The following is a 27,166-nucleotide window of genomic DNA, read 5'->3' as shown; positions in this document are numbered from 1 at the left end:
AAGATTTGTGTTCACTTAAGTGATTTTGCTCTGTATTGTCAATCCCCTTTGCTTCTTTCCTTTCTACCTCCCCTGTCACTGAAGGATGTGTACTAACAGTTTCTTCCCCTGTGGGTTCCTCTGATATATTTGCATAACCAGTTGTCTTTTAATGCTTTAAGAATTTCAGTGTCACTCAATTCCAGCAGATCTCTGCACAAAGCCTAGTTCAGAATGAATGCTTTAATACCATTCATATATATATATATATATATACTTTTACAGTAAACAAAAAAAAATGTTTTACCTTTTCTTCACAGGGTGATAAAGCAGATTCCTTTTACATTGTAGAATCTGGTGAAGTAAAAATCATGATTAAAAGCAAGGTAAGTTCAAATTGGGTGATCAAGCTTTAGATTAATCCCTGATTTGATCAATTAACGCGAGCAGTGTGCAAAAACCTAGCTTATTTTAAGATTGATTTTTTTAATGATATTTATCCTTGTCACTTATGTGATGTAGGTTGTAAATCCCTGTATCTGTTCTGAAGTGGCCAGAATTCAGTTTGCTAAAGTTGGAAGGTCTTTTGCTTGTATCTGCTCCTCTGCAAACTGACCTGATGCACTCTCGTTGGCCTTAAGTGTGGAAATGAAACTTGTAGGATTATAGCAAACTGCAGCTAACAAAGCTGGGGCATTTTATCTCCAGTGACATAATAGCCGTTGGCATTTGAACGAATCTCTCTACAGCCTGGAGCAGTCCTTAGGGAGCAAAGTCTCATGCATGAGAAAACTTTGTACCTGTGTTAGGCGACTGTAATAGCAGGTCCCAAAGCTGTGAGTATCTGCCAACCTCAAAACCCGTGGGCCAGCATACACTTTTCTTATCAAACTTGTAATTGAACATGCTGTCAGGATATTCTACCAATACAGGGAACGATTTGGGAACTGCTAGTTTAAAAGCTCTAAACCAATGAGTGGTTGCACATCCCCAGGATATCTGGGATTGACTTGAGCCTTGTACAAAGACAGAACTGCATGTGAATAATTAAAATGCACTGTTTTACAGACTATGACGAGTAAGGAAGCTAACCAAGAAGTGGAGATTGCTCGGTGTCGCAGAGGACAGTATTTTGGAGAGCTTGCACTTGTTACCAACAAACCCAGGGCAGCCTCTGCCTATGCTGTTGGGGAGGTCAAATGTTTAGGTAAGCAGATGTTCTATGTTTCTAGTTACTCTCTTCTGGTCTTCGCTTGTTTTGTGGACTACCTCTGACAGAGCAGTTATTTGAAACCTGGCCAGCCTTTTGGTACCTTGTGGTCAGATGCTAGAAGCTAAGAGCATTGGCCTGGAGTGGATTTCCATGATGAGGTTTGAGAAGCGCCATTGTCTCCTGCTCAGACCTTTAGTTTCAGGTGGGTGGGGATAACTGCCCAGCAGGCTCTGTTTTCCCTGCTTGTATGGTCTGTGCCCTTTGAAAGGGAGAACTTGCACCAGGACTCCAGATTTCAGCACCAGCTTCTTATATAGAGATTGTGTGTCACGGCTTCCAGGTGATCTGTCAACGCCTACACAGTGTGTATAGGTCAGGTGTGTATTTCATTAATCTTGTTTCTCCAAGCAACAGGACAGAGAGAAATCAGAGATAGGATTTGTTTGTGTGGCTTCTGTTGGAGCCTCAGAACCAAATGGATCAGACCGAATGTCTGTGTTCTGAGATCAAAAAGTAGATTGGCATGTGGTGTCCTTTTTGATAAACAATCTTCTTTTCACTTCTGTTCTTTGCAGTCATGGATGTGCAAGCGTTTGAGAGGTTGCTTGGACCCTGCATGAATATTATGAAGAGGAATATAACGCATTATGAGGAGCAGCTGGTGGCAATGTTTGGCTCTAGCATGGACCTGTTGGATCCAGGGAATTAGGCACAGGGTACCTCAATGCCTTCTTAGTTCAAGACACAGAAAAGCCTCCTATCAGCAACACAACTCACAAGGAAAATGGACACTACGGAACAGTTACTGCTGCTGTCTTCTTGGGCATTTTAAAAACCATAAGCAAGTCTCAGCACAGATGGATTGCTCGCTCCCTGCCTCCACTTTGCTGCTGATACTTCATTATTAGACCTAGATTAAAGATGATTCTAACCCCGAGTTCACTTACTTGGTTCAGAATGGCATCTGTTCAACAGTTCAAGTGCCTGATACGAAATCCAAAGTGTACAAGATACAGAAGCCTCCTTCCTCCTGGTGTTCCCGTTGGGATAAATTTTCAGATCAGATTTTGTGGTGGGAGGTTGCCTATTCTGCAGAGGCAACCTGTGGAATACAAGCCTTGTATAGGCTTATTATCTTCTTGTATTGTTTTCCTTACACAATGTCAAATTTGTTTTTAATTGTAGCATCTGGGTTTGAAGTTAAAACATCCGTGCAGCTGGTTAATAAGGTGGCACTGAAGTTTTCTTCTACCTGCTGAAAGATGCAGGTACTATAGCTCTTTAAACCAAGTAAACTGAGCTGGGGACACGGGTGAGAGTCTGCTTAGCAACAAAATGCAGAAAGTGAAGCATTACTAAATTTGAAGTGTATTCTGAGCAGCAAAGAAAATTGTTTTGCTCCACGCTTCCCAAAAAGTGTGCAGTGAGTTCAGATCAAATGGCTGGAAGGTGTCATAGTTGTCATCTCCCCAAATTTGCTCCTTGTTTCTGACATCAGGTGGATTTTATTGTGGTGAGATCACAATAGATGGCCACCTTCTGCTTACGGAGATCCTTTATACTGCTAGATTTGCCAGGGTGCTGTTGTCTGGGTCAGTTTTAAAACTTTATAAGGAGGTGAATGTTATGTAATTTAAAGGAAAGCTACTTCTCTACTTATTTATAGGAGCTCCTCCCCCCCCCCCAAAAAAATCACAGTATTCTAATTTTATTGGACACTTGGAGTCCACTTGGCTTCCAAATGCCATGTTGATTTTAAAAACTTTTGAAAAGTTAGTAACATTGGACTTTGCAAAGCAAATGTCTTTGCTAACTAGGCAGTTGGTGTACTTGAGGGATCTTTTGGGTTAAGTGATAGCTAAGCTAATGATAGTTATCTAAAATACCTGTTAAATTTGCAGCATTTTCTAGGTAGATTCTATTTCTACAGCTTTAATGAACTTAATTGGTATACAGCTGAGATTTTATCAAAGTACTATCTAAATAAGAATCAGACCGTAAGAAGAACATTTTTATGGTGTGAAATGGGATATGTATACTAAATCATTGAATTCGTAGGTAATAAATCTAGTGACCCTTTGAATTTGCATTCTTCTGCAGCTCACGAAAACCTTGGTGGTGTTTTTATGGGGATGATGGTATTTTAATTGTGGATGCTAATGTAACGGGACCTTCTCTTTTTATTCTTGGCCATCTGAGTGAGAGTAGAAGGATGCTAATGTTGAATTCCTGTTTCTAGTTATGACAGTGGACATTTCTCTAAGGCACAAGATACTTAGCTGCAAGTTGATTTCTGGGTGATAAATATTTTTCCCTAAATTGATGAGGACGTCCCAGTTCCTGCAATATGAGTAAGATGGAAACTTGATAAGTTTGGTTATTGTCCAGTAACTGTAATTGGAATCATATTTTTATATGATGCAAATGATTTGTAATGGGCACCACTGAACAAGGTGTTTCCATATTAAAGTTCTGGTTGTAATGTGTAGTGGCTGTTCTAACTGCATGTATTTTAGAACAGTGAATTGCCCTTGCTTTCCTGGGCTGGATTTCTTTTTTTTTTTTTTTTTTTGTTATAAATTACAGCCAAAGAAGCAGCAGGTACTTCTTTTGTGCTTCTGAGGTTTTACACCAAAGACAATATCATTCTTTTAATTACAGATTTTTATTTTTTTTAAGACAAGAAAAAAAAGAGAAAAAAAAAAAAAGAAAAAACCACACTCATCGGGCCCTTACACTGATATTTTAAAGTTTAAGATAGTTTGGGCTCTAAGACAGAAGTCTCTCTAAATCCAGCTTGTGACTGTCTTGCAACCCAGACATAAACTGGTCTGCAAACCAGTATAAAGAGAAACTTGCTGTGAATAATCATCAGCTGGTCTTTGTTGCTCCCAAGCAGAATATCCTCTCCTTTGTCTGGAGGAGCCTGGCAGGTTGGGCTGCCGTACAGATGGATTCCACTTTGGTTCTCTGCAGGACAGGACTGGATACCGCAGCACATGCAAACATTGGCAATTGTTTTGAAGTTTAACCAAAAAAAAACCAACACCCAAGCAAGACCAATGTTAGATTTGTAAGGTAATTCTGCCTGGAAGGGAGGATTTGAGCAAACTTTTGAAGTTTTATCTTTCTCTAGATTCCTTGAAGCAAAGGCATACTGGGCAATGCCATCCTGCATCCAGGATCTGTGACATCATTTGGTGGTGTAGAGAGGCAACCTGACCTTCAGCTGAAGGAGAATGAGCCTGTAAGAAGGCTGGTCCATGTAAACTGTTCTAGTTTGCAATGTGTGTGACTAGTTTGGTCTGGTTTAACCAACATGTTCTGGACAAATTTGGAACATGAAGGTACTGACAGAAGCTTCTAGCAAGATGCTCAACATAGCCAGGTATCTGGATAGCCAAACAGCACCAGCAATGAGCAAAGTCAGAAAACGTGCGAGGGGTGATACCAAGACCAAGGAGTGATGTGAGGTGTCTGGTAGTAAAGTTCTACCTGCATTATTGTCTAAGCTTATTCCTTTTCTCTATGACTGTTCTCACAAATGCTGGGGAGAATGAGCACAGGTTTTTTGTTGTTACTGCTCAGTGTTCAGTAAATCTTCTGTGGATTCTCTGACAGTGGAGAAAGATCTAGTTTTTAATAAAAGAACTCAGCAGCAAAGTGGGTAAAGAGGATAGTGTCTTTGAGACTTGGAGGAAAAGGTCTCATTTCTGATTTCCTGCTTGTGATTGTTGTGAAGTCAGTGAGAGGAGCTTTCAGTGGTCAAATATCCTGGCATATGGTATTTCTACTTAATGTCACAGCACAGGTTTCACAATGTAAAAAAAAAAAGGGGGGGGGGCAAAATGCTCTCTTTTAGACAAGAAAACAAAACTGTGCAATTTTGCACAGAGGGAAAAAAAAACAACCCTTTGAATGTCACTTCCATTCTTTCTTTTCTGTTGGCTGAAAATGGACGCTTGTTCATGACTTGTATTTGTAAACTAGTCTTGCCAAAATACAAACACTGTTTTTTTTTCACTCCAGATAATTTTTGTTGTTACAGTTATTGCTGATTATTTTCACTTCTTTCTAACCATATATTTTATTTCAAGAGGCCTTCCTTGTGGATTTTCTCCTGATTGTCTGCAGCACTACACTGCTATTTCAAGGTGGAAGAAGAAAGTCACTAACCTCATGGGAGAACACTCAACTCCGCTTAGCTGGCTGGAGCTAATAATGCATTACTAATTTTCCTCTGCTCTGTGGGGCAGAAGGGGAATTAAATTCTGCATAAAGTTGCTACCTCAAGGCTCCAAGTGCTTTAAAAGTCTTTCACGTGGGAGAATTTCATAAGACAGTTCTTAAAATTGGTCTGTTCTTTTGAGTTAAATATTTTTAATCGATTCATTGAGGGACCCTTATTTTAATTCATTTTACACTTACTATTTGATTCTCAAAGGATGAATAGCTGCAAAGTTTGGTTCTTGCAGTACAGTGTTAACATGAAAAAAAAAAAATCTGACGTATAAGCATATGGTTTTAACAAGTTAAACCACTCGGGTTCAGCTTCACTTTTGGTTAATAAAAAACTGACATGTTGTGTCCAGCCTTCCTGGTACAATCCTGTGTGTGCTCTTTATTGTTTACTGCAGCTGACACAACCCCCCGCAGCGCTTACATCAGGAGCAGGCTTTACAGCAGCTAACTAGATTTTCCTGGAGCGCCTGAGTTTCTGGTGCTTGTGTTATCAGAACCTGATGGAGAACAGCACTCACACTATTGCAATAACCAAAACAGATTTGTTCATTATCTGACCACCACTTTTTGCCCTTTGATGACAAAATTTTACTAATATCTTAAAAAATAATACAAAATTTATAGAGATTATTGCTCCAAATAAAACTGGCTGCTCTGACATGTTTGCCACATTATTGTAGAAATATTATTTGAGCACTGTGCTAACTGGTTCTCTGTTCCTAGGAGGAACACTAGAGATCTCTTGCTGTCCTACACTTACAGCTACTGAATTTTATGTGGCAAGCTGTTTTTTTAACCAAACTAATAATTTGAAAAACAAACAAAAAACAACAACAACAAAACAACTTTGGTACGTGTGAAATTATCTATTCCAACATTCAACATTTGCTTTTGCTTAAGGTTCATTTCTAAGCATTTGGTATTTCTTGTACAGTTTTTAAATGAGTCTGGGAGTGTAGTCCAGGTGGATTGTGGTGCTCATCATGAGAAAGCCTCTGCTGCAATACAGAACTTCAGCTTTGGGCCCTAAAGGAAGATGTTGACGTGTGAAGGGGCTAGAAGGCAACAGCACGATGAACAAAGATCTAGAAAATGTCACGTTTTACAGAAGGACAAGAAGAACTGGGATTTTTTCCTCAGGAAAGGAGGACTGAGGGAAAGAGTGCTGGGAATCTTCAGTTCCACAGAAGATTTTATTGAGGAGGAATGATCCCATATTGACTAGGACCGGCCTGTTATTACAGGTTATAGGCTATAGCAGGGAAGATCTTGAATAAGCATTCAAAAGATCTATCTGGAAGACAGAATAGGCTGCTTGACAGCCTATTGTGAAATGTGTCGCCGTTTTCTTGTGAATACCTCCTTCAGATCACCAAAGGCTGTAGCTGACCTAAACGTGCTGTCTCCAGGTTTGTTCCCCATCAGCAGCAGGAAGATGGCAAGGCCTGCCCCTTACAGCCTGACACCCAGGAAGGCCATCAGGGTGCTAGGGTCAGCCCCAAGGCTCACGAAGTGCCTGGGCCGGAGGGGGCCAAGCTGCTGGGGGACAGAGAAAATCCTGAGGCTGAACAGAGAAAACATCTTGAAACCTGAAGTGCCTTTACACAGACTGGTTAGCTTCATGACAAATAATTTTCTTGTGTGTCGGGCCCTATCTTAAGTGTAGGTTACTGCAGTGTTACCCTGCTAGGTGAGCATTCATTCTTGGATGAATGTTTTTTAAAAGAAGGAAAAAATCCATTAAGTTCTTAGGCTCAGGATGTTATTTCGCCTTGGGCATTTTTTTTCTTTTTTTTTGCAGAGTAAAGAAACTTCCACCCTTTCTGCCGATTCTCACACAGTCTTTCAGATCGACCGCAAGCATTTATGCGGGTCTGAGGTGTTTTACCACCGCCCGTTCCCCCAGCTCCGGGGAGACTCGTTTCGGCCCCGAGGACTCCTCAGGCCATGGTTTAGTGGGTGACATCGGTGGCAGGGGGACGGTTGAATCAGATAAAGCTTATAAAACACTTCGAAACGATGATTCTACGGCTACTCGTTGCCTTCCTCGCCCTGAGGCGACGCCCGCGGGCGGCGCTCGGCCCGCCTCGTCGCCATGGCGACGGCCTTGACTCCGCGGGGCCGCCGTAGGGCGGGCGGGCGCCGCCATCACGGGGCGGATGGCGAGAGCGGAGCCGCCGCCGGCCGCCTTCGAGCGGCGGGTGCTGAGGAACGCGGCCGGGCACCACTACCTGCGCGTCCGCCTGTGCGTGGCCCCTTCCCCGCCGTCCCGACCCTTCCCTTCCCGTCCCCCTTCTCTCCCCTCTAACCGGCCCTCTGCTCTGCTTCCCCGCAGGGAGCTGCCCGACGGCGGGGCCCGGCCCAGCGCCGCGCAGCTGAAGCAGCTGGTGGTGGCGGCGCTGAGGGAGCTGCACGGAGAGGTGCGACGGGACGGGACGGGACGGGACGGGGTGGCTGGTGCTGGGGGAAGGACCTTTCCTTGCTCCGCAGTGCGCCTGGGGTTGTGCCTCTGTCGTCCTGCGGCTCCGGCCCGCCCGGCTCTGGAAGTCGGCACGGGGAGGGTGTTGTCCTGGGGTGCTTCGTGAGGGGGAGTAGGGGAAGGGAACAGCGTGGGTGGGGGAGCCCTGAGTACTATCCCCCCCCTCTTTTTCTGATTGCTGGGTGGCTTCAAACAAGGCAGGCCGTGTCTGGGGCCTGCAGCTGTGTTGTGGAACCCAGCTGCCTTCTGTCAGAGCGGTGCTGCAGGAAACGAGGGGCGGTGTAGCTGAAATTCGTGTGGGATTTGAGCATAACTTTCCCAAAGGCACGTGCTGACAGTGAAATCTCTTGGTTATAAACCCCAGGAAAAGCATGGGATGGCACTTACTTAAAAACTTCTTTTTACGTAGGTTGGAGCAGCTTTGCCTGTTGATGTCTTAACATATGAGGAGAAAACTCTCTCTGCAATATTAAGAGTTGTTAGCAGGTAAGGTGTGGTATGTGTGCACTTTAGATACAGCCATGAAAGTATTTTTCACTAAAAAAGCAGAACTCTCAGTCTAAGAGTGGTCTCTGAAGAGTTAAGGCTAACTTGCAGCTACCTGCATGGAGCATGCAGAAAATAAGTTAAAATTCACTAAGACTTTAAACCCAGATGCATCCGCATATTATTCCTGCTTTAAAACAGAATGGTCTGGTAGGAACCTAAGCACTGCTGAAATAAGTGGCGTTAGCTATCTTTCTGTCGTAAAGATGTGAATGGTTGCCAGATTTAAATGAAGACAGCTGTGGGTGATTTAGGGGAAGAAGGAGTTTAAAGGCCCAGAAAGAACTTATGAACAGGGCCAGTAAAGTGGGTTTGACAAGGTAACATTAAGCATCTGCTGTGTTGCAGTCATTACAATAACCCTTTATGGCATAGTGTTACTACTAGCACTCGTTGATGGAATTACCTGCTGTTAAACTCTGTTAAGGTTTCATTACTCTTTACGTAACATACTTTTCTTTAAGATGTTAATGCTGCAGGAAAACAGAAAAACAAATTTTATTAATAAATCTTTTGTATTTTTTTCACTTAGTGGCTTTGTCAAGCTGTGGAGTGCTCTAACGTTGCTGGGCTTCTACCAGAACAGAAGGTGTGCCTTTCGAGTGCTGCAGGTAGGTCGGATGGCTTCCCCAAATGTCAGTTCTTGCTGTGTGATCGCCTGGCTAGGTGAGCATGTGGCGTCTTAATAGACAGGTGGCCTACTTGCAAGAAAACCTTGGTTTGGGAGTGAAATGCTTTTCAGTGCAGGTGTATAGGCCTGTGTTTAAGCAATTGTTTTCTTACACTGAATTTTGTAAAATCTGACAGTAGCAGCTGTCTCATCACTTCATGGTTTCATTCCAATGAGAAACATTGATATTAATATATCTGCGAAACAATAATTTGTGGAAAATTTTATTCTTTGCCTACACCTTGGTCCAATCCTTTACTTCCTTACCCTATTTCTACCCTTTATAATAGTTAATGTTGGCTCACTTCATTTAAAAATGCATGCATGAATGTGCACCTTCAGAGCTTTTTTTTTTCTGAGGATGCTGCTTAATAAAACAAGTTCCAAGAATTCTTTGTCTCTGAAGCCATGACTAACCAAAATTCTGTTCAGCCATAGCTCTAACTTTAAAATATTTTATTTAAAAGGGAAATGTTCAGTATTTTCAACTTTGAGTGCATTTGATTTTTTTTAATGCGTTTTTTTTTCCCCCCCAAACTAGACATCTCCATTTCTTCTTGCGTTATCTGGGAACAGTAGAGAACTAGTCTTGGACTGAATGCAGTTGTTGGTTGGATTGTAAGAAGATGCTGCTGCTCTGCAGGTGTGGAATTTCTAGAGGGGATTTCCGACAAAGAGCCTTGACAAAGCTGACAGTTACAAGCTCTCTGCCTGGATGTTCCTTACTTCAGAGTTTACGTATAAAAGTTGGAGACAAAGCTGAACTTACTAAAGCTTTTACACAGAACGATGTTGTTACTTTTTCTGATTTAACAGGTGACACAAACCCTTTGCATTTAGATGAAGATTTTGCAAGGAAATCTAGGTTTGGGAGAACTATTGTACATGGAGTTTTGATCAATGGACTTATTTCTGCAGTTTTGGGTACTAAAATGCCTGGTCAAGGTTGTGTATTTCTTTCTCAGGAGATTCGATTTCCAGCTCCTTTGTATATTGGAGAAGAAGTCATAGCTGCAGCGGAAGTTAAACGACTGAAGACCTCTGTTGCACACATCTCAGTATCCTGTAAAGTCAAAGGAAGTGGAAAGACTGTTATGGAAGGGATGGTGAAAGTCATGGTGTCAGAAAGTTAGAGCTGTTGATCTTACGCTACTTCACAGTAAAGGCAAAAATACATGTTTGGTTTTGACTGTCTGTTTACATGGCATCTCTTAATCCAGTACATTTGCAACAGAAAACCTTCACGATCTTCCAAAGACTATACACAAACTCAATCCTGATGGTAACTGCATTAAGAGACTTACAGCTTTTAATTTTTCTGTGTACCATCACACTGAAACCAATGGAACTAGACACTTAACGCCTTACAGATGTGGCACTTCCAGACAAGCTGTGCTACAGTGGAAAGTCTAGAGGGGTAGGAGCTTATATTGAGGCTGTTCCTTTCATCAAGGCTGCACTTCATAGTAGCCCAGTTAAAACACGTTACAACTGTTTCACAAAATAGTTATATGGTAACAAACACAGGTGAAAAGGGACAGTTCTGTGCTTTTAACAAGCAAAACAGACAGGTGAAGGTACTGATACACATGTACTGCAAGATTGCTTCATGTAATCCGTATTGAACCTCTAGCTGACGCTGCAGTGCTCTTTTGCGATGTGTTAGCTAATAAAGCCTTTAGCTCAGCCGATTAGTAGTAGCCAGCCTTGATAGAAACAACACAGTCTTTCTGACAAAGCTTGAAGATGCAGCACTTGAAATACTTTATGAGGAATGATGAGGACCATCAGTAGTAAACGTACAGGCTTTTTTCAGTTGGTGGCTCATTTTCTGGCTGCATGTTACCCCCTCCTTTTCTCTGCAGCAGAAGTGCATTCTGCATTGATACAAATAATCTCAAAAGTTGTTTGCTATGAAAAGAAAGTTTGTCCTCAAACAGTGTGATGAAGGCTACTGGTAAAACAGCTATATTGTCTAGGTGTGATGTCAAATACAACCCTAATGCAACAACATACCTCAGGTGTTAAAGGAGCCAGGATCACAGGGAGGGGCAGCTGCAAGTGACAATGGTTGTAACATTTAGGCTGACTAAAATGTGCCTGCTGTTTTCAAAGCACAGGGCTTGGCCTGTTCATAACAAGGAACCAGTACTGAGAGCTTTCCTTATCTTTTGTCTGTGAGTTGATTCATTTCCTGCTTCTTTTTTTCTGCCTTAGGTCACTGCCTGATAACATATTTTTGCTATTCAAAGCACTGTTTCGAATCAGGCATATACTTCTCACTCGTTTTTGTTCATCTGCTTCTCTAGTTGTGAAGTTACATTAATGCCTATTACCAGAATGAATCAAATCTGAGGGTGAGACAGTAGGCGGGAGGTTGAGGCAATAATTAAATTTGTATCTGACCTCCAGGGTAACTGCAGGAGAAGTTTGGGAAGAGTCAAACAAGCTTGCTGTTCTAAGCTGAGATTTAACTGCTTAATCACAACGCACAGCCATTTTCCTGTCAGCGTGGAGCGGCAGAGGGGAGATCAAGGCTGTTTGTGCCAACTGTTCTAAGTGTGTGACAGACTGTAGCTCTGTAGTCTTATATACTTACAACATTTGAAGTGAGGTTAATTTCTGTATGCAGTGTAAAAAGTCAAAAGGGTATGTGGGCAGTAGGTTTCCAAGTGGGATTGCTACATGCTATTGAAATACATTTGGGATGTTGCTACAAGGAAAGTTAGGCTGTGGAATTCACTTTTGCCGCCTTCCATTCACATTTTGCAAATACTCTTAACTAAAAATCACTAAACCGTGCAGACGATACCGAATCCTACCCAATTTTCTCATGATAGTTTGCCTAAGGCGAGGAAAAAGGTAGGGAGCCGCGAGCCCCAGCAGCGCCTGGGGGAACACCTCCTGCCGGCCTGTGGTAGCCGAGCCGAGCGCGGGCCGTGCCGCGGCTCGACGAAGCGCCGAGCCCGGCCCGCCCGCGACGGCCGGCGGAGCGGGAGCAGGAGGTTACCTCAGCGGGAGCCTGCCCGCCGGCCCCTCGGCCCCGGCCGGAGGAGGAGCGCCATGCCGCCGCTGCGTGCCTCGGACAGAGCTCGCGGCTCCCCCTGGCGGCCGGGCGGCCACAGGGCGGGCGGGCGGCGGCGCTAAGGCCCGGCGGGGCGGCGCGGAGCTGCCGTGTTGACAGCGCCGGGAGCTGGCCGGGAGGGGAAGCAGGTTGGCGGCGGCGGCGGCGGCGGCGGCGGCGCCGGGTCCCCGCTGCCCTCCGCGGCATGGCTTTCATGGAGAAGCCTCCGGCCGGCAAGGTGCTGCTGGACGACACGGTGCCGCTGACAGCGCAGATCGAGGCGAGCCAGAGCCTGCACTCCCACACGGTGAGCGGCGGCGGCGGGCAGGGCCGCGGGGGCGGCGGGAGGGAGCCGGGGCGCCGGGGGGGGACCCCGAGAGGCGCCGGGGTAACCGGGGGTGGGCGCCGAGAGGGAGCTGGGGGGGAGCGGGGCCGGGCCGGGCGGCTCCCCGGCAGCAGGCCCGGCGGGGTCGGGGACCGCCCGAGGAGCCTCCGGGGTGGGCAGGGAGCGAGCCCCGGGCGGCGCGGGGAGATGGGGGCGGCGGGGCAGGGGGTGCCCGGCGGGCCTGGGAGCTGTGGGGGGGCCGAGGGGGGGCCCTGGGACCGCAGGGGGGTGAGGGGGCAGCCCCCCGGGGAGCCCCTCCGGTGGGGATGCGGGGTAGGGGGGCTGCTGGTGCTGCTGCTGCTTCCCCCGCCTGTCCTTTCTGTGAAATGGGTCCTCTGCCTGCAGCAGCTCGGTGGCTGCGTGGGGCGGGCGGTGGGCTTCGTGTTGCCTCGGGCTCGCATCTGCCCTGAGAGAGGCCTCGCGCCGTAGGACTCAAGAAATAAGCGTCCGTAATTTCTGCTTGTCGTGGGATCCATCACCGCGTTTGGAGCAGAGATGGGTTCTCGCTGGCCCATCTCAGCAGCCGAGATGAAGTTACTTTTGCTTGGTGCCACTGTAGTGGGGCCGCCGAGCTGCAGGGATGTCCCCAAAGCTTGCTTTCTGTGTTACAGGGAGCGGCGGCACCCAGCAGAACGAGCCCTCTTGGGACTTTGTGTCACGGGTTAATTCTGGGATGTGCGGTACACGTGCGTGCCACCTTCATGAGAACTGTGCTGTCTTTGAGCTTGCAGTAATAATCCAAATTTCATAACCTCCTGTCTGCAGTTATTTTCCACCTTAAAAACTAGGCTTACTTACAGTATGAGCAAGCAGTACTGTGATAGAGAATCAGAGGGAGAGCGGGCTGTCACTTCTGATCCCCGCCTTTAGCTCAGAGCGGGGATGCTGGGCTAAAAAGAAGGCCAGAGGCACTACGGCAGCAGGTACGCCGGTAGGAAGCTGGTTTTAAGTGGAGAGAGGGTGTTCCTTCTGCCCCTTGCACAGCATTCCTGCCTTGTTGATCCCTTTATTGGTTCCTTGCAGCTGGTGAATGCTCTTAAATGTTCTCGACCTGTATGACAATAATTGTAGATTCACCACGGGATATACAACTAATCTGAAGATTGTCTTATTAAATAGTTTTCCTGTAAGCAGTCTGCACTCAGGAAGTCTTGTAGTGGGGGGGAGCTTTCTTGTACATGAAGATCTCACGTTTACTGATATCTCCGTCTTCCTCTGAACAGAAACCACACGTGAAAAATCTTCTAGAAGATCTTGTGAATCTAGTGGGCCACGGCTCTCAATTGTTGTTACCCCTATTATAAATAAAACTGATCAGGTTTATCCTCTGGCAAGCCTAATACTTTTTACCTGTTTCAATGGCTGAGGGGCGTATGTGCCAAGTTGCGTGAGAAGCTGCGTAACATCTAATATTCCCCAGTTAGCAGTCTGTATTACAGCTTCATCGTTAACTTGGTTTGTGTTGTGGCTTATTACGCTGCTTCACGAGTGCAAATGACAGTAGCTTTTCATGTTCTTTTGGTTTGCGTGATTCTGGTTAGGAAAAAAAAAGGCACAAAATTCTTTTAGAATGAGTACTTGGAAGTAGATTTTCAATCCAGACTCTGTGTGTTGCCTTGTCTGGGTGAGTTTGATAGCAAATGTTGTCCCCCCCGCCTTTCATCTCTGTATTCTGTTACTAATGGATGTTCAGAAAAAAATCTCTACTGATTCGTTCTGATCTTCTGTTAATAACAGAATGCTGAAGCACTGTGCCTTTTGATTTAAAATCTGTCTCTACGATACATCTATTAGTAATTGTTTGTTTTACTGCAGAAGCCCTGTTGATAGTTGAAAGATGGTTTGAAGTGTCTGTAGCACAGATGGCTTGTATAGAGACAGTGTGGGATAACAAAATACAGGAAGCCATAACAGAGGCTTGCTTTCTCATTTGATGTAAGTGGAGTATTTTGTCATTTTGGACATTTCATCCTATGTCCCTGGTATCTGAATAATTTGTTTATTAGTGGGCAGGGCTGTCCACGATTTGAACTTGCCTGGTTTAAATAAGTCATGGAAGTAGATCCTTGTGTTTGAAGTGGTGTATAAATGAATCCCTTCTAAGAAATAGGGATATATGTTGAAGTTTTTCTGTGGGGCATTAGAACTATTATTATATTTTATTATATTATAGTTGTAAGGAAGTAGGTTGTCTTTATCTCAGTGCTTTATGGGGTTGTCCCTCACTCCACCTCCAAGTGATTTCTTAACAAGGTGTAGATCTATACAGTTCTTTATCCCAAATGAATGTTTGGAAAACTAGGTCTTCATATGCCAGACCTGTTCTAAAGCTGAAATACAAGGGCATCCAGGAACACATTTTATATTCTTTTGTCAGCAGTATGTATTAAAATTTTATAATCCTTCTTAATGCTGTAAAAATTGCTTGAAGTTTGCATTTATAATTTTTTCCTATATATCACTGCTTATAAAAGCATTCACGTGACGATGATGTAGGCCCAGATTAGATGCACCTTTAATGTGACAAACAAACTAGTAATAATGTAAACTTTCTACAGGTGTTGAAAACAGCCAGTCTTCTGAATAACCAGCTGAGGAAAAGGCAAAGAATTTCAGGAAAAGCTCCGTAGACATGGTGAAATACCAACCAGAAGACCAAAGCTTGTGTCAAATGAATAGTTTTCTGGTCTATTGTTCTAAGCAGTTTCTGTTGAGATTTAATACAACAGACTGGGTGAATGTAAACTGAATAACTTAGGGGCTGTACTTGGCGGAAATTTAGTTTCTGTTTCCTGGGAATGAAGGTGAAAGTAAAAAATAAAGCTGAAAACCAAACCTGAAACTACTACATAGTACCTCAACTCTCCAGAAACCTAAGAAGGGACAAAGCTAGTATTCAAAATACTCGTTTAGAGATTTGTACTTTTTGCTTAGTAAGAGCATGCTGATCCCCTGGTATGTTTTGGTTTTAGATTTTTAGGAAAGCAGCTGCAGACATTTCTGGTTTGCTCACAAGCTCTTTATGTTTTTTCCAAGTCAAAAGAGCTGAGAAGTTCTTACTTGAGTTAGTACATCTGAGCTGGTGTGTAATATCTGTGCCTTTGTGTTGCAACAAAGGTATTGTCAGCAGAGTTTTTCTTCCTGCATGTTTATTTCAGGTGATAACTGAAAATGAAAGCGACGCCTTTTCTTTTCTACAAAAGTTGTTTTCCTGGTTACACGTGTTACAAGTGTTCTGACTTTTGTTGGAATGTGCGCTTACATGCGAATAATTGTATAGTGCAGTGTTTATAGAGTACATTTCATTTTGAAAGCCAAATAAATTTATATTGCAAACACATTCCAATGGTATCTCACTTAATAGATTTGAAATTACGTAGGCAGACCCCCGTCAGCTTTGTTGCATCTCCTTCTGTGTGCTTTAATCACATCACTAGCACTGAATAAGACACGAGCATAGCTGTAAAACTTCCAGGAGTGTGTTGGGCACCTCACAGGCACGGTTCAGTGCTCGTGGTAGGTCCGTGTACCAGCCATTTTGCAGAAAATGAAGTTGTTTTGTTGCCACTGCATTTGCTGTCTTTAGGAGTGGAATTGCATCCGCTGTATTAAACCATTTCAGGTGTCTCATCTAAATGCCGAATGTTGTGCTCTGACAACAGAGGCATTCTCAGCACTACAGCTTTAATACATCTTCACTGTTGAAATTGCTTCGTAGTGCAATCTTTCCTCCGTGTGTTCACTGTTTAAAAGTGGCTTTCTGTGTAAGCCTTAAAATAGGATGCTGCGTTCTTCCACCATAACCTAGACATACGCCGTATTATGAACCGCAAATCTGTACATACAAGTTTTAGAGCACTTCAAAGTAGTAAAACCACTAGCGAGTAATACACGTACTTCTGAACATTCCTTAATTCTTTTCCAAAGCAATTCTCCTTTTTCATGCATTTCATGTTGAAATTGAAGTAGTGAAACAGCCAATTTTGCTACAGTACATCCTTGTCTGAAAGGCATTTGGAAATGAACAGCTGAAATAAATCCCTCTTGTAACATACTTTCAGAATTTTTCATTTTCCTTAAGCGATGATGAATGTTGACACTCATAGCTTTTAGATTTAAAAAAAACATGTTGAAAAAAGCACTTATATTTTTTCCTGCATTATTTCCTATATGTTTTTCTGTGCTACGAAAAATGGAGCCATATGTTTCTAGAACTTTAGAATATATTTTAAAAGCTTGTAAAGGACTTTGCACATCTGCTTTATAAGGAGTTCAATCTCTATAAGGTTGCCTTCGCTTTGAAAAAAGATATCATGAAATTACTTTTAGAGGTGGCTTTAGACAGGGAGCTATTAGAGCTCTCTTGTTTGATGTTTTGGTTATGTGGCTCTTCCGCAGGACTTTATGTATTTTAGATATTCCAGCCTTATGGTTTCCAGTGCTGAACTTACCAAGTTATATTGCATCTGTAACTCCTGCAAGGACCACAGGCAAAATATTGGTTCCTACAAAATCTTGCAGTATAATTAAGGTATTTTTATTGGCTACTGAGTCTTTCCTGAGAAATGCTGAACATCTTCCCCTTTCTGACGAAGGCCAGGGTGGTACGGCGTATTGAAATGCCCTCGTTTCTTTCATCTCTCTCCAGAGCTTTTCTCGTTCAGTACGTTTCATTACATGTAAACGCCTGTCCTATTTTTTTCCTGCAGTTGTCCTACTTCATAGCTTTCACTTGTTGGATGGCTTAGTCACTACTACAGAGCAGTGCAGTGCGCTTGGAGCCGTACAATGCGCCCACTCCTCTGTGCTGAAACACAGGTAAACACCGCCGGCGCTGCTCCTGCACCAGATGGGCTCAGCAGCAGCTTGTGCAACTGTAAATACGGACTCTGCCCTGGAGTGAAGAGGTGCCCGAGCTGAGCAGCTTTCCCGATTTTGTTGCTGCTTTTCACATGGGAGATTTTCTAAATAAACACTTAAAAGAGCTTCTTATTAGAAATAGTTGCAATCCAGCCTTCTTAAGCAGGGATTGTATTCATGCTTAATTAGGCTTTCCTCTCTTTAATGCTTATAAAATAAAGCCCTTTCAAACTTGCAGTTGATGTGACCTGAAGGTGACTGGATCTTTATAATGGTTGGCTTTTCAAGCCTGTTGGATTAAACAGATGCAGAGCAGAAATCTGTAAAATAGGCTGGCTACCCTGAGCCAGAAATTTGGAGACAGTTTTCTTGGGAAAACAAAATGTATTACCTAATATTGGCCAAAGACTCTCTACTTTTTTTTTTTTTTTAAATATGAATCTCTAATTGCACCACTTGGTTTCCTATTTTGTCTCCGCAAAAGCCTTTTCTTCTGTCTGCTTTCTGTTTTAATGACTAGGAGAGGCGATAAACAACAACTGTTGAGTGTTATGACATACTTTGCTGTGTGACTTGCACCTAGGAATGCAGACAAAATTACCTGTGAGGCTCCGAACTGCTGATGCTGGTGTTTTAACTAAGGCTGGAATGCTGAGGTGTATCCTGGGGAATGGGAGGAAAAAACACCTCAGAAAGGCTCTGAGTGGAAATGGTTAAGCAGGGTAAGATCAGGGGAACGTTAATGCCAGGCAGTAATTGCGGGCTTGCTGTTGGTAAAGGATTGGAGAAGGGCAGCGTGTTAGTCACTGAGCCATGTGGATGTTTGGAAAACACTTTTTTTTCGGGATCTCCATCTCTCTGTAGCGGTAGGAAGAAGATTTTAGGAAACGACTGTGAGACTGGGGTCACGCAGCTTTCCCTGCTCCCAACGCTGTTTTCCTCTTTCTTGACTAAAAAGAGCAGCCAGGAAGCGATCCCGTAGGTAAAACTGCTTTGCTTGGCATCTTTAAGTACACACATACATACGTGTACGTGACGAACTGCTGCTGGAACGCTGGGCTTGTGGCAGGAACTGGCTCAGCAGTACTGGGAGGAAAAGCAGCGGGCGTACAGACCTGACCCGCGTGGGACCCCCGAGGGACAGGAGGTGGCCTGGGAGCGGTGGTGGACCTTGTGCGGTGGGTGCTGGTGAGCTTGCTGCCCTGGGGCCGCATCAGCAGCACGAGGCCATCCCTCTTCTGCCAGCTGAGAGCTTTCTGTGCAGTCTGGCAGCTGAAGTTGCTCGGTAAACTGAGTCCTGGAAACAATTCTGAGCCCTTCGTGTAGGAGTGAAAGACATCGCGGGGATTTCTGCGTGACTCACGGGAAAGTGTAGCTAAATTAGACCTCGCTGAGCCTGGTCTTAAATACCGAAAATTTTCAGCAGGAGTGAGAAAGGGCTAGCAACTATCAGAGCTCAGCCCTGTCTGTCACGTTTTCCTGATCTATACTATGCGGTCAAACAGAGCTTGTTCGGAGTGTGCCTGTCTTCCTTACAGCTTCAATTTCCCTCCTATAGGCATGGTCTCCGTCCTGCTAAAATTGGGCTCTGTCATTAGCTGTCTTCACCACGTAGTGCTGAAGTGGCCAATTCTTCACTGAGTTCAGTGCTGATGTGGGGAGCGTGGTGGGACTTAGCTTTTTACCACAGACAGAACTAACAGCCACATCTGCAGAGGGATGCTCTCTTGCTGGAGGTTGTGAATCCTGGGACATAAAATGTGGGGTCAATTAATGCTTTAGGACACCCGAGCAGAACTGGTTGGGAAAACCCTATGGTCTGCGTGAAAAAACAGTTGTGGCCCGAGTCTGTTTTTGTAATATAATCGTCCTGTGAAAATGAGATCTGGGAAGGAAGGAAATGAGAGAATTGTTTATTGCCACGCTCTGCAGAGGAGACGACTGTCATATTGATCAGAGTGGTTGTATGCAGCACGATGCTTTGACAGTTGTCTAATGAATTGGTGTGCTCTGCCTGTCCGGGAGCGTTTTCTTGGAGTACAACAGCGAAGGTTAATTGCTGGATAACGAGTAAGTGCTACAAGGGGTTGGGCAATAACTCTGCTGCTTCAGAATACTAGAAAAGATGAATGACTGAACACGGTGAATCATCCCTGACGTGTTTTTTTTTTTTTCAGAGAAATAGCCAATGTTCCTTTGAGACTTGCTGAATAAGCAGTTGCTGCATTTTTCTGGCTGAGAGTGAAATAGTCTCTTCCTACTTCCCAAAATGCAGTAACAGTCACAAAATAGGAAAAGCCACATTAGTTGTGAATTTAGGTTTCCATGTGTCTGCTTAATTGGTTTCTGTTAGAAAATTTCCAAATGTTATTAAGCTGGTTGAATTAGAATCAGCTCTGTGGAGTTTTCTTACCATTGCTGAGGATTTGGGCTTCTTGTTTTACAGGAAATTACCTTGATTATAATGTCAAATACGGTGGTTTTCATGCTAACTAGTCTTGAATTTGTTCTCATGGATAGGGGGTTCAAAGTTGCCACAGCTATTCGATAGCTGTTGCTGATAAAGGATATTTTACGTGAATTTGAGAAAATGAAATAGCTTTCTTGCCTGAACAGCATTGTGGTTCAGAAGGAAACTCCAGTTAATAAATCCTGGGTGAGCTAAGGCTGAACAGGCAAGGTAACATCATCTGATGAGTGTTGCCTTCGGCTCTTCCCTGCGGTAGTCCTGATTCTTGCTTTATGCTACTTCCCTTTCATGGTGGTAAGTGTTAAATGGAAGATTAATTCTAAGGTGGGATTCTCTGATGTGCTTCACTTTGTTTGCTGGGACACTTTTATTCTTCAGTGTATAAGCTCTTAATTAATTTCATTTGAAAGAGAAGAATTAGTTCTGTGTGGTTCTGAAGGCAACTTCCCCAAAAAACAGAAGACGTTTCATTGTACTTAAATGAGGTTAATAATAAATGTCTGTGCTGGATTTCTAACTGTGAAGCTGAATTTATAACACTTCATGGATCAAACTCTCAACTGATCGAGTTATCTGTGCAGTATGCGGGTACGTGCCACATTTGTAGGTACCGTTATTGTTACAGAATGGACAAATTGGGCATGTAAACTTAAGGTGCTGGAAATGCTTTTGTTTTTAACTTAATTATTGTTCATTTGTGATAATTTGGAATGCATCTTTAATTTTAATATCTGAAGAAAACCTTGTCCCTAATGCTCCGTTCTGTCCTTTTCATTTCTGTGGGACTCCTGTTGATGTAAGCTGTTCAGCACAATGAGGTGGTGTTTGAAATTGAAAAATTATATCAGGTGCTCTTGAAAGTTAGTCCCGGGGTGAATGAAGCCATGTGAGCTGAGTGTGGTTCTGCCATCCATGGCCGAGCAGAGCGGAGAAGATGGGTTTGCCGAAAAGGCTGTGGGACGTGCTCCTGGCCTGCAGCTTCGAACTTGGGAGGAAAGTGTAAAAGCATAGGTGGTTGGGTGGCTTCTTCCATCCCTTCTGGCTCTGGTCACTCCTTGACACTCCTCAGTGCTCAGCACTGCCTTTTCTTGAGTAGCACCGTGCCATTGTGGCTCTTCGTCTTCATGTCTTTCAATGGACATTATGTGGCCAGATCTCTATAGCAAGACTTTTTTAATTAAAAAAAAAAAAACAAAAAACCCTGCGTTCATAGAACTTTCTGTAGAGGCAAATGTTAAAGGAACTACCTATTACTATTCTTATAGTCCAGATTAATTTTATTTCCTTGCTAATTAAACAATACGGCAACTATATAGGCTTTAAATGGAGATTATAGGCAAGTCGTTTTCCTGGAAAGCCTTGTATATGATCTCAAAATGCCCAAAGTGTTTTTAGAACTGCTTTCAAATTCCAACAGAGTAGAGGTGAACAAAATCACTGCTTCCTCAAAGAATGTCTTTTCTGAAAAGGTGCACAAAATACTTGGTATCTCTTCTTGAGGTAATTATTTAAATTGCTGCATTGACCAGGCATTAGTCTACAAAAGGTGTGTTGAAGCTTGAAATGAGAAGACTGAGAAGAATTGTGCTTTCTGAGTGTAATCCTGGTGGGAGAATTAATTGATCTTTAAAGGATAATTTAAATTAACGGTTGGGACTTGATCATCTTAGAGGTCTTTTCCAACCAAAATGATTCTATAATTAAATTTGCATTAGAAATGAAGAATTACCATCGTGAGGAACTGATATGTTCTAGTTACTCAAGTACATGCCAAACCTTTTTCACGTAAATATAACCAGAGGTTGGGCAGCTGTGGGTGTGTACTGGCGTTTTGCTCTGTGATGGAGGCAGTAATTCCTGGGGACCACTGGTTAGATATTGGAGGTGGGGAGAGGTTTCTTCAGCTGTTCTCAATAGAGATGATGTTCGTTGAGTATTCTCTCACCTTTTCCTTAACTGAGAGCGTTCAAGTGCTTCATTCTGCAAGCTCTTGGACCTCTTCTCATCTTTAACTCTGCAAAGCAGTGGGTGAGTTGCTGGTGATGGTCTGAACGAACCTAGCTTGGACCTTCACCTCGAAGCTCGAAGTCTGCAACTGAATTTTCTGCTTCTGAATGTTTCCTAACTGGGTAGTGGTCATGTTTGGAGAAGTGCCTAATAACTTTCTTCATCTCGTTAGTTCTCATTCCTAATAACTTTTTCTTTTTACTAGGAATACATAATCCGTGTGCAGAGAGGAGTTTCAGCGGAAAACAGTTGGCAGGTAATTTTGTAAACTCGTTCAGGAACCAAGATGCCGTTTTAGGAAGAACTTGAGAATTCTCTCTTCCTAGCTTCTTAAATTTGAGCTGGAGAGGGGAGTGTTGGTGTAAATTGAGAACATGAAGTGCTTGAATACTTTGGTCAAAAACTGAGAAAAACACTGTTACTGCCAGCTACAGAAGGCAAGTTGTCTGCTGCTATTGTGAATTTTCCAGGAAAACAAAAAATGCCTGTCATGTTATTACCATGTGTTGGTGTGGCTGTCATTTTTAAATTTCAAATGCCAGTTTGCCTTCTCTAGTGCTAAAATCACAGTCTTGCTGATCCACAGCCAGTAAAACCTAGAAGTAGTAATGAAGGTGATGGTGAAAAATTGTTGCTTCTAATAAGGCAAAAATGCTTTGTTTGTAGGCAACTTTGCTCATACATATTTTTTGGAAAGCTGTTTAAGATAATATTCAGGAATGCACTTTTGTTCTGGCCGAGATATCCTTAAAAACTCTTCTTTGTGCTCTGGCAGTATGTCATAAATCCAGTAGTTATGCATTTGTACAAAAATGGCTAAAAGAAGAGAATTACAAATGGGAATTACCTCTCTCTGACGGGATTTTGAACAGTAAAATGATAATGAGAAAAGTAATATGCTTCCTCAACTTTTTCTTTATATTTTGCAGATTGTGAGGCGATACAGTGACTTCGACTTGCTTAATAATAGCTTGCAGGTAACTTTTACCCTTGATATATAAATATGAAATGTCAGAAGGATATATTTAAAATGTCTTGAGATATTTTTATATATTGTAATGAAGAAAAAATACAAATCCACACTGCTATAAAGGGAAACAGTGATTTCAAATGTAACTTAAATGTATGCTTTTTCACTCTTAGGCTTTTTTTCCTTGTAAAATTATAATTTTAGCATCAATAGGACCAATTTATATATAAATGGTGGAGATTGGCAGATACTGAATCTTTCCCTTCAGTGCTGTGACTTTTCCGGTTTTGTGTGTTATTATTTGTTCCCCCTTTGATTTGAAGAAAGCCAAGGCACATACCAACCTTATAAATTCAGCATTGAAGTGCTATGTGTCTCATTATTTATATTCGTCTAAAAGCACTTCCAGATGCTGCTTATCATGTGATGGATTTCTGTATCACTGAAAAGTGTTCCTTACTTAAACACAGGACTTACTGTGTTTTCTTTTGCTTTTTAGGACAATTATTTCTTTTTAGTTTGTGTGGGAAAAAGCAGGGTATAGGAGCGTGTTTGGGAGAAGGGGGGAAGCAGCAGTGACTGGCGTCTCCTGGAGTGAAACTTGTTACTCGAGATTTCCATGGTACTAGGCAAGCAAGACAAAAAGCGAGCACTGCTGTGACTTGAGGGTATATTTTTATGACTAATTCCCCCCATTAAATGTGTGAATTTGGGAACTTAATATAGCTTCCGCTCCCCTCCTCCCCCCCAATCAAATCAGCTATTTGCTTGATGAGCCTCGGTGAGCAAAAACATGTCAGGATGTTGAATCGTGCACGCTGATAGGGCAGGAATAATTTGAAGCAGATTAGAAGGTAGATGGGGGAGCAAATTAGTCATAATTCAATAGAGGCAGTGTGGTTGGGTTGTGCAATTATTTTGTTGAATATGCAGTAGCACACAGTAACTTTTGTCATGACCCAGAAGCCTCTCATGTGATGTGCTGAATAAATGCAATACAAAGGTATCCCCTGCTCCAGCAAAATCCAAGATTTAAGATTAGATAAGCAGCTATGGGAACACAAGGAAATGAAATGGTGCTGGTCGACATAGTGCACAGGAGTCATTGTAGTCTTAACCATTGTCAAGTTTTGATAGAGATCACAGAGAAACAATTTTGATGAGGCTTTAAAAAGAAGATAGTTCATTTTATTTTTTTTAATCTACTGTAAGTCCCTCTTAACCATGGGGAACGTGTTAAGGCATGAGAAAGCTTTGTTGTCTTCTCATTTAACTTGCAAATGAGGCAGCTTTAGTGGAAAAGGCAACAGACCTTTTTAGACCTTAAATTTAGAGATGACAGGCTAGGCCTGGGTGGATGATTAGAAAGGATCAAACAGAATCATCGAGACATACCCCTCTAACTTGGATAGGAGGATATGTAGAGGGAAGCTAGATTACATTAACAGGTCTTGTTCGTTAACATTTGGCCTTCATCAGTGCAAATTCCTGCTCACTCCCTGATTCTCAAGCTCCTAGATTATTCTGCTTTCAACCGTCTGGAAGGGCAAAGATGTATCTGTGCTTGGAGATAGGCTTTTCTCCATACCTCTTGTAGGGAGCCGCCCTCAGACGTGTAATTCTTCAGCCCAGCAGAGGTGAGTTTTAAGCCATTATCAAGGTTGCACAGCTCTGCTTTTGACAAACACCATTCTCCAGCCTTGTTCTGTATGTCAGGGCTCGAGAGACACCAGACAGTAGCTGATGAGAAACATGCTGAAATTACTGTCTTCCCCCAACTGTTTTTTTCTTGAGCTTTTTTTTATAAATTGCTCTTTGTGATGCTGGAGCTGTGGTTTTCTGATCCATTAAGACATACAACACTCCTTAGTTCTTTCCACCCAGAACTCTTAAGCAGCAGTTATTTCATCACAATGTTCAGGTCCCGTGAGTTGTTTTTAAACCTTTTAAACTTTCACTAGTATATGTAGAAATTAATAAAAAGTAAAAAAAATAAAAATAAAAAAATCCCACAACCAAACAAACCACCACCACCAAAAAAAAAAAAAAGGCAATAAGAAAATATGAAAAAAAATCCTCCTCCTTTAAAACTAAAATGTCACTGGAAAAAAAAAAAACCCTGCTAGGGGTTGCTTTGCGTGTAAAGCTCTAACTTCTTCCAGTTTTTGTGACATACCCAACCTCTGTAGGTTTGGGCGCTTCACTTTGAACACAAAGCAGTGGCTGAGTTGAAATGCAATTTTTCTACTGTTAATCTGAAGCTACCTGTGCAATAATAGTAAGGACTGAGAACTTAAAAATGTCCTAGGCTAACAGATGCAGCTCTACCAAACGCCTTGGTAATAAGGAGAGGAGTATGTCTGTGACCTTGATCTGCATCAGAAAGTTTCAAGCCAGGTTCCCCGAGCCCCAGCCACATGCCAGATTGAAAAGCTCCTTGCAGGCCATTCTGCATTTTTTCCTCTTTGCTTCTTTGACAGAGATGTGTGGAGATTATTGCTTGCTCATCTGCTCTTTTAAATGAACTACTGGTACGGTGTTTGCAGCAAGGTATCTGGCTTTTGTGAAGCGTTTTATTGCAGCTCTTGAACAGACATTCCTGTGCAGGCTGTGTTTGGAAGATAAGGAAGTTGGTTCCCAGGTTCTTCTGTGGCAAAGCCCATCCTTGGGTCAGAGCTGAGCTGGGGCCACTGGCATGTACGCCTGTGTCGGAGAGGTCGGGACCTTGGTGAGGTGGTGTCTGGAGTAGGCAGTGGTCTCACTGTGCCATGGGTTTTGGCAGACGGCTACAAAAACCTGGGGGTGAATGCCACTTTCCGCTGGAAAATAGAAAACGTGTGGTTGACTGAAATTAAACAAAAGAAAAAGTAGTGGTTTGAAAGCATCTGAAGTAGAGTCCTTTTCGCTCTGACGGTAGCCAGCTGTCAGGTCAAGAAGGTAAAGCTGATTATGACTTGATATGCTTTTCAAGTGAGTCGTGGCAGAAATGCATTTTGTTTTTATTTAGAAACTTCTGTTGGGGTAGGAGTGGTCTGCCAAAGGTTCTGTATGCCTGTGGTGTGCAAACTGATTTGGTGAATTGCAGGTTGTAAGTAGTGCACTGTTGCTTTGGGGGTTATTATTTTGTTTTTCCTTTGGGTGTAAAAGAGCATTAATAAAAGCTCAGTGGATAGGATGATTTGTAACATCTTCTGTAAGTCAGACGTAGCCACAGCTCTTTTTCAGTCTATGATTTGTAGTCAGAGCCAGAAGGTTTGGCGGGGGGAACAATTCCCGTCTTCAAGGAGGAGAAAAGGAGAGGGATTGCTACCTCCGCCACAGTTCGTTGAACTAATCCTTCCATTTTTCCACTAGTTAAAATGAGGCTTGTTCAAACCCTCAGAAGTCCCCGTCTTCTCCTTGGTGACCTGTTTGCTTTAGAAGTGAGGTTGTTGCATTTAATGGAATTGATTTCTGCAATACACCCTTCTTAAAGATAACACCTGTGGAGATGGAGCATACCTGGGGCAGATGCTTTGATCTGCAGGACAACGATGTGTTAACAACACAAAAAATTTATTCTGGTGATTCATGTGATTTAATTGAATATAAACAGCGTGCAGCCTAGTTTTGTTTTCTAAAGATGATCTCTTTGATCTGACTTACATAAAGCTTTGGATTTCTGCATAATTTTTCATTTTCCTATTTTAAAGCATTTCTCAGATTTTATCTGAAGCTTTGGGTCACACGTCAACATTAAACAACTACTGTATATCTGCCAGTAGATTGCTACATATCTTTCAGCCTAGAAATAGCTGCAGTTTAAAAAATGTATAGCAACAAATTCAGAAAAGAAAGTGGAAAAGTTCCACCATATCTGAAGTTACAAATTTAAAATACTGATAATAAGGGCTTTAAATTACCCATAAAAGCAGTAGAGGCAAGAGGAAAGATATTAATCTGCACTTCTTTAATAAAGCATAAATCTTGCAGGAGAAAATGGTGGTTTTTTTTTGTTGTTTTGTGTGCTTCTCCTGTATGTGTGCAAAGGTATGTTGTACAAAGGATTTGGCTGAGAACTGGAGCCATTTAGTATCTGAAAGCTTTGTGTAGTGATCTTAAATGCATGACTCACCAGCAAAAATCTATCTCCTTGCATCTTCAGTGTCATTCCGTTTATGGATCTCTTCACACTGAGATGCAGGCTATTGTCTGACTACCTCTCTCTGATAATAGTACCTTAAAAACCATAAAAGCTTGTATATACACGGTATAGAAAGAATTATGTAGTAGTTAGCTCAC

General features: G+C 42.8%; 3 protein-coding genes across 14 annotated transcripts in view; all 3 read left to right on the top strand.

Moving 5' to 3' along the window:
- PRKAR2A (protein kinase cAMP-dependent type II regulatory subunit alpha) overlaps positions 1-5,798 on the top strand; it is a 56,824-nt gene extending 51,026 nt beyond the window's left edge. The window contains exons 9-11 of the mRNA XM_080606795.1: positions 300-365; positions 1,048-1,186; positions 1,768-5,798. Of these exons, the coding sequence (XP_080462921.1) occupies positions 300-365; positions 1,048-1,186; positions 1,768-1,901 (339 nt within the window). The 3' untranslated portion in view covers positions 1,902-5,798. The remainder of the gene's footprint in view (positions 1-299; positions 366-1,047; positions 1,187-1,767) is intronic.
- Positions 5,799-7,521: 1,723 nt separating this feature from the next.
- LOC308200678 (ribonuclease P protein subunit p14-like) lies at positions 7,522-10,305 on the top strand. Of its 2 annotated transcripts, XM_080606806.1 has the most exons (5): positions 7,522-7,679; positions 7,770-7,854; positions 8,323-8,399; positions 8,992-9,070; positions 9,671-10,305. In XM_080606806.1, exons 1-5 carry the CDS (start codon positions 7,594-7,596, stop codon positions 9,725-9,727), a joined length of 384 nt encoding a protein of 127 aa, XP_080462932.1. In that variant the 5' UTR covers positions 7,522-7,593; the 3' UTR covers positions 9,728-10,305. The 2 variants fall into 2 exon arrangements, with proteins under 2 accessions (XP_080462932.1, XP_080462931.1); XM_080606805.1 differs by lacking the exons at positions 7,522-7,679; positions 7,770-7,854; positions 8,323-8,399.
- Positions 10,306-10,461: 156 nt separating this feature from the next.
- Positions 10,462-27,166, top strand: part of PXK (PX domain containing serine/threonine kinase like) — a 37,582-nt gene continuing 20,877 nt past the window's right edge. For 9 of the 11 annotated variants that reach the window (XM_080606784.1, XM_080606781.1, XM_080606787.1 and 6 more), the window contains exons 1-3: positions 10,462-12,500; positions 22,121-22,171; positions 22,845-22,892. In XM_080606784.1, coding sequence (XP_080462910.1) covers positions 12,399-12,500; positions 22,121-22,171; positions 22,845-22,892 — 201 coding nt within the window. In that variant the 5' untranslated portion in view covers positions 10,462-12,398. Of the gene's footprint in view, positions 12,501-22,120; positions 22,172-22,844; positions 22,893-27,166 lie in introns of those variants that run through there. The other 2 variants (XM_080606783.1, XM_080606782.1) reach the window with 2 other exon arrangements.

This window comes from Anser brachyrhynchus (assembly GCF_964034855.1).
Source record: "Anser brachyrhynchus genome assembly, chromosome: 10".
NCBI lineage: Eukaryota > Metazoa > Chordata > Aves > Anseriformes > Anatidae > Anser > Anser brachyrhynchus.
The sequence above is the reverse complement of the archived record's forward strand: the minus strand, read 5'-3'. Positions and strand labels throughout refer to the sequence as shown.

What these genes read in the sequence shown, in the direction of transcription:
- LOC308200678 (XM_080606805.1), top strand. Translation starts at nt 9,756, where the DNA reads ATGCTGCTGCTCTGCAGGTGTGGAATTTCTAGAGGGGATTTCCGACAA.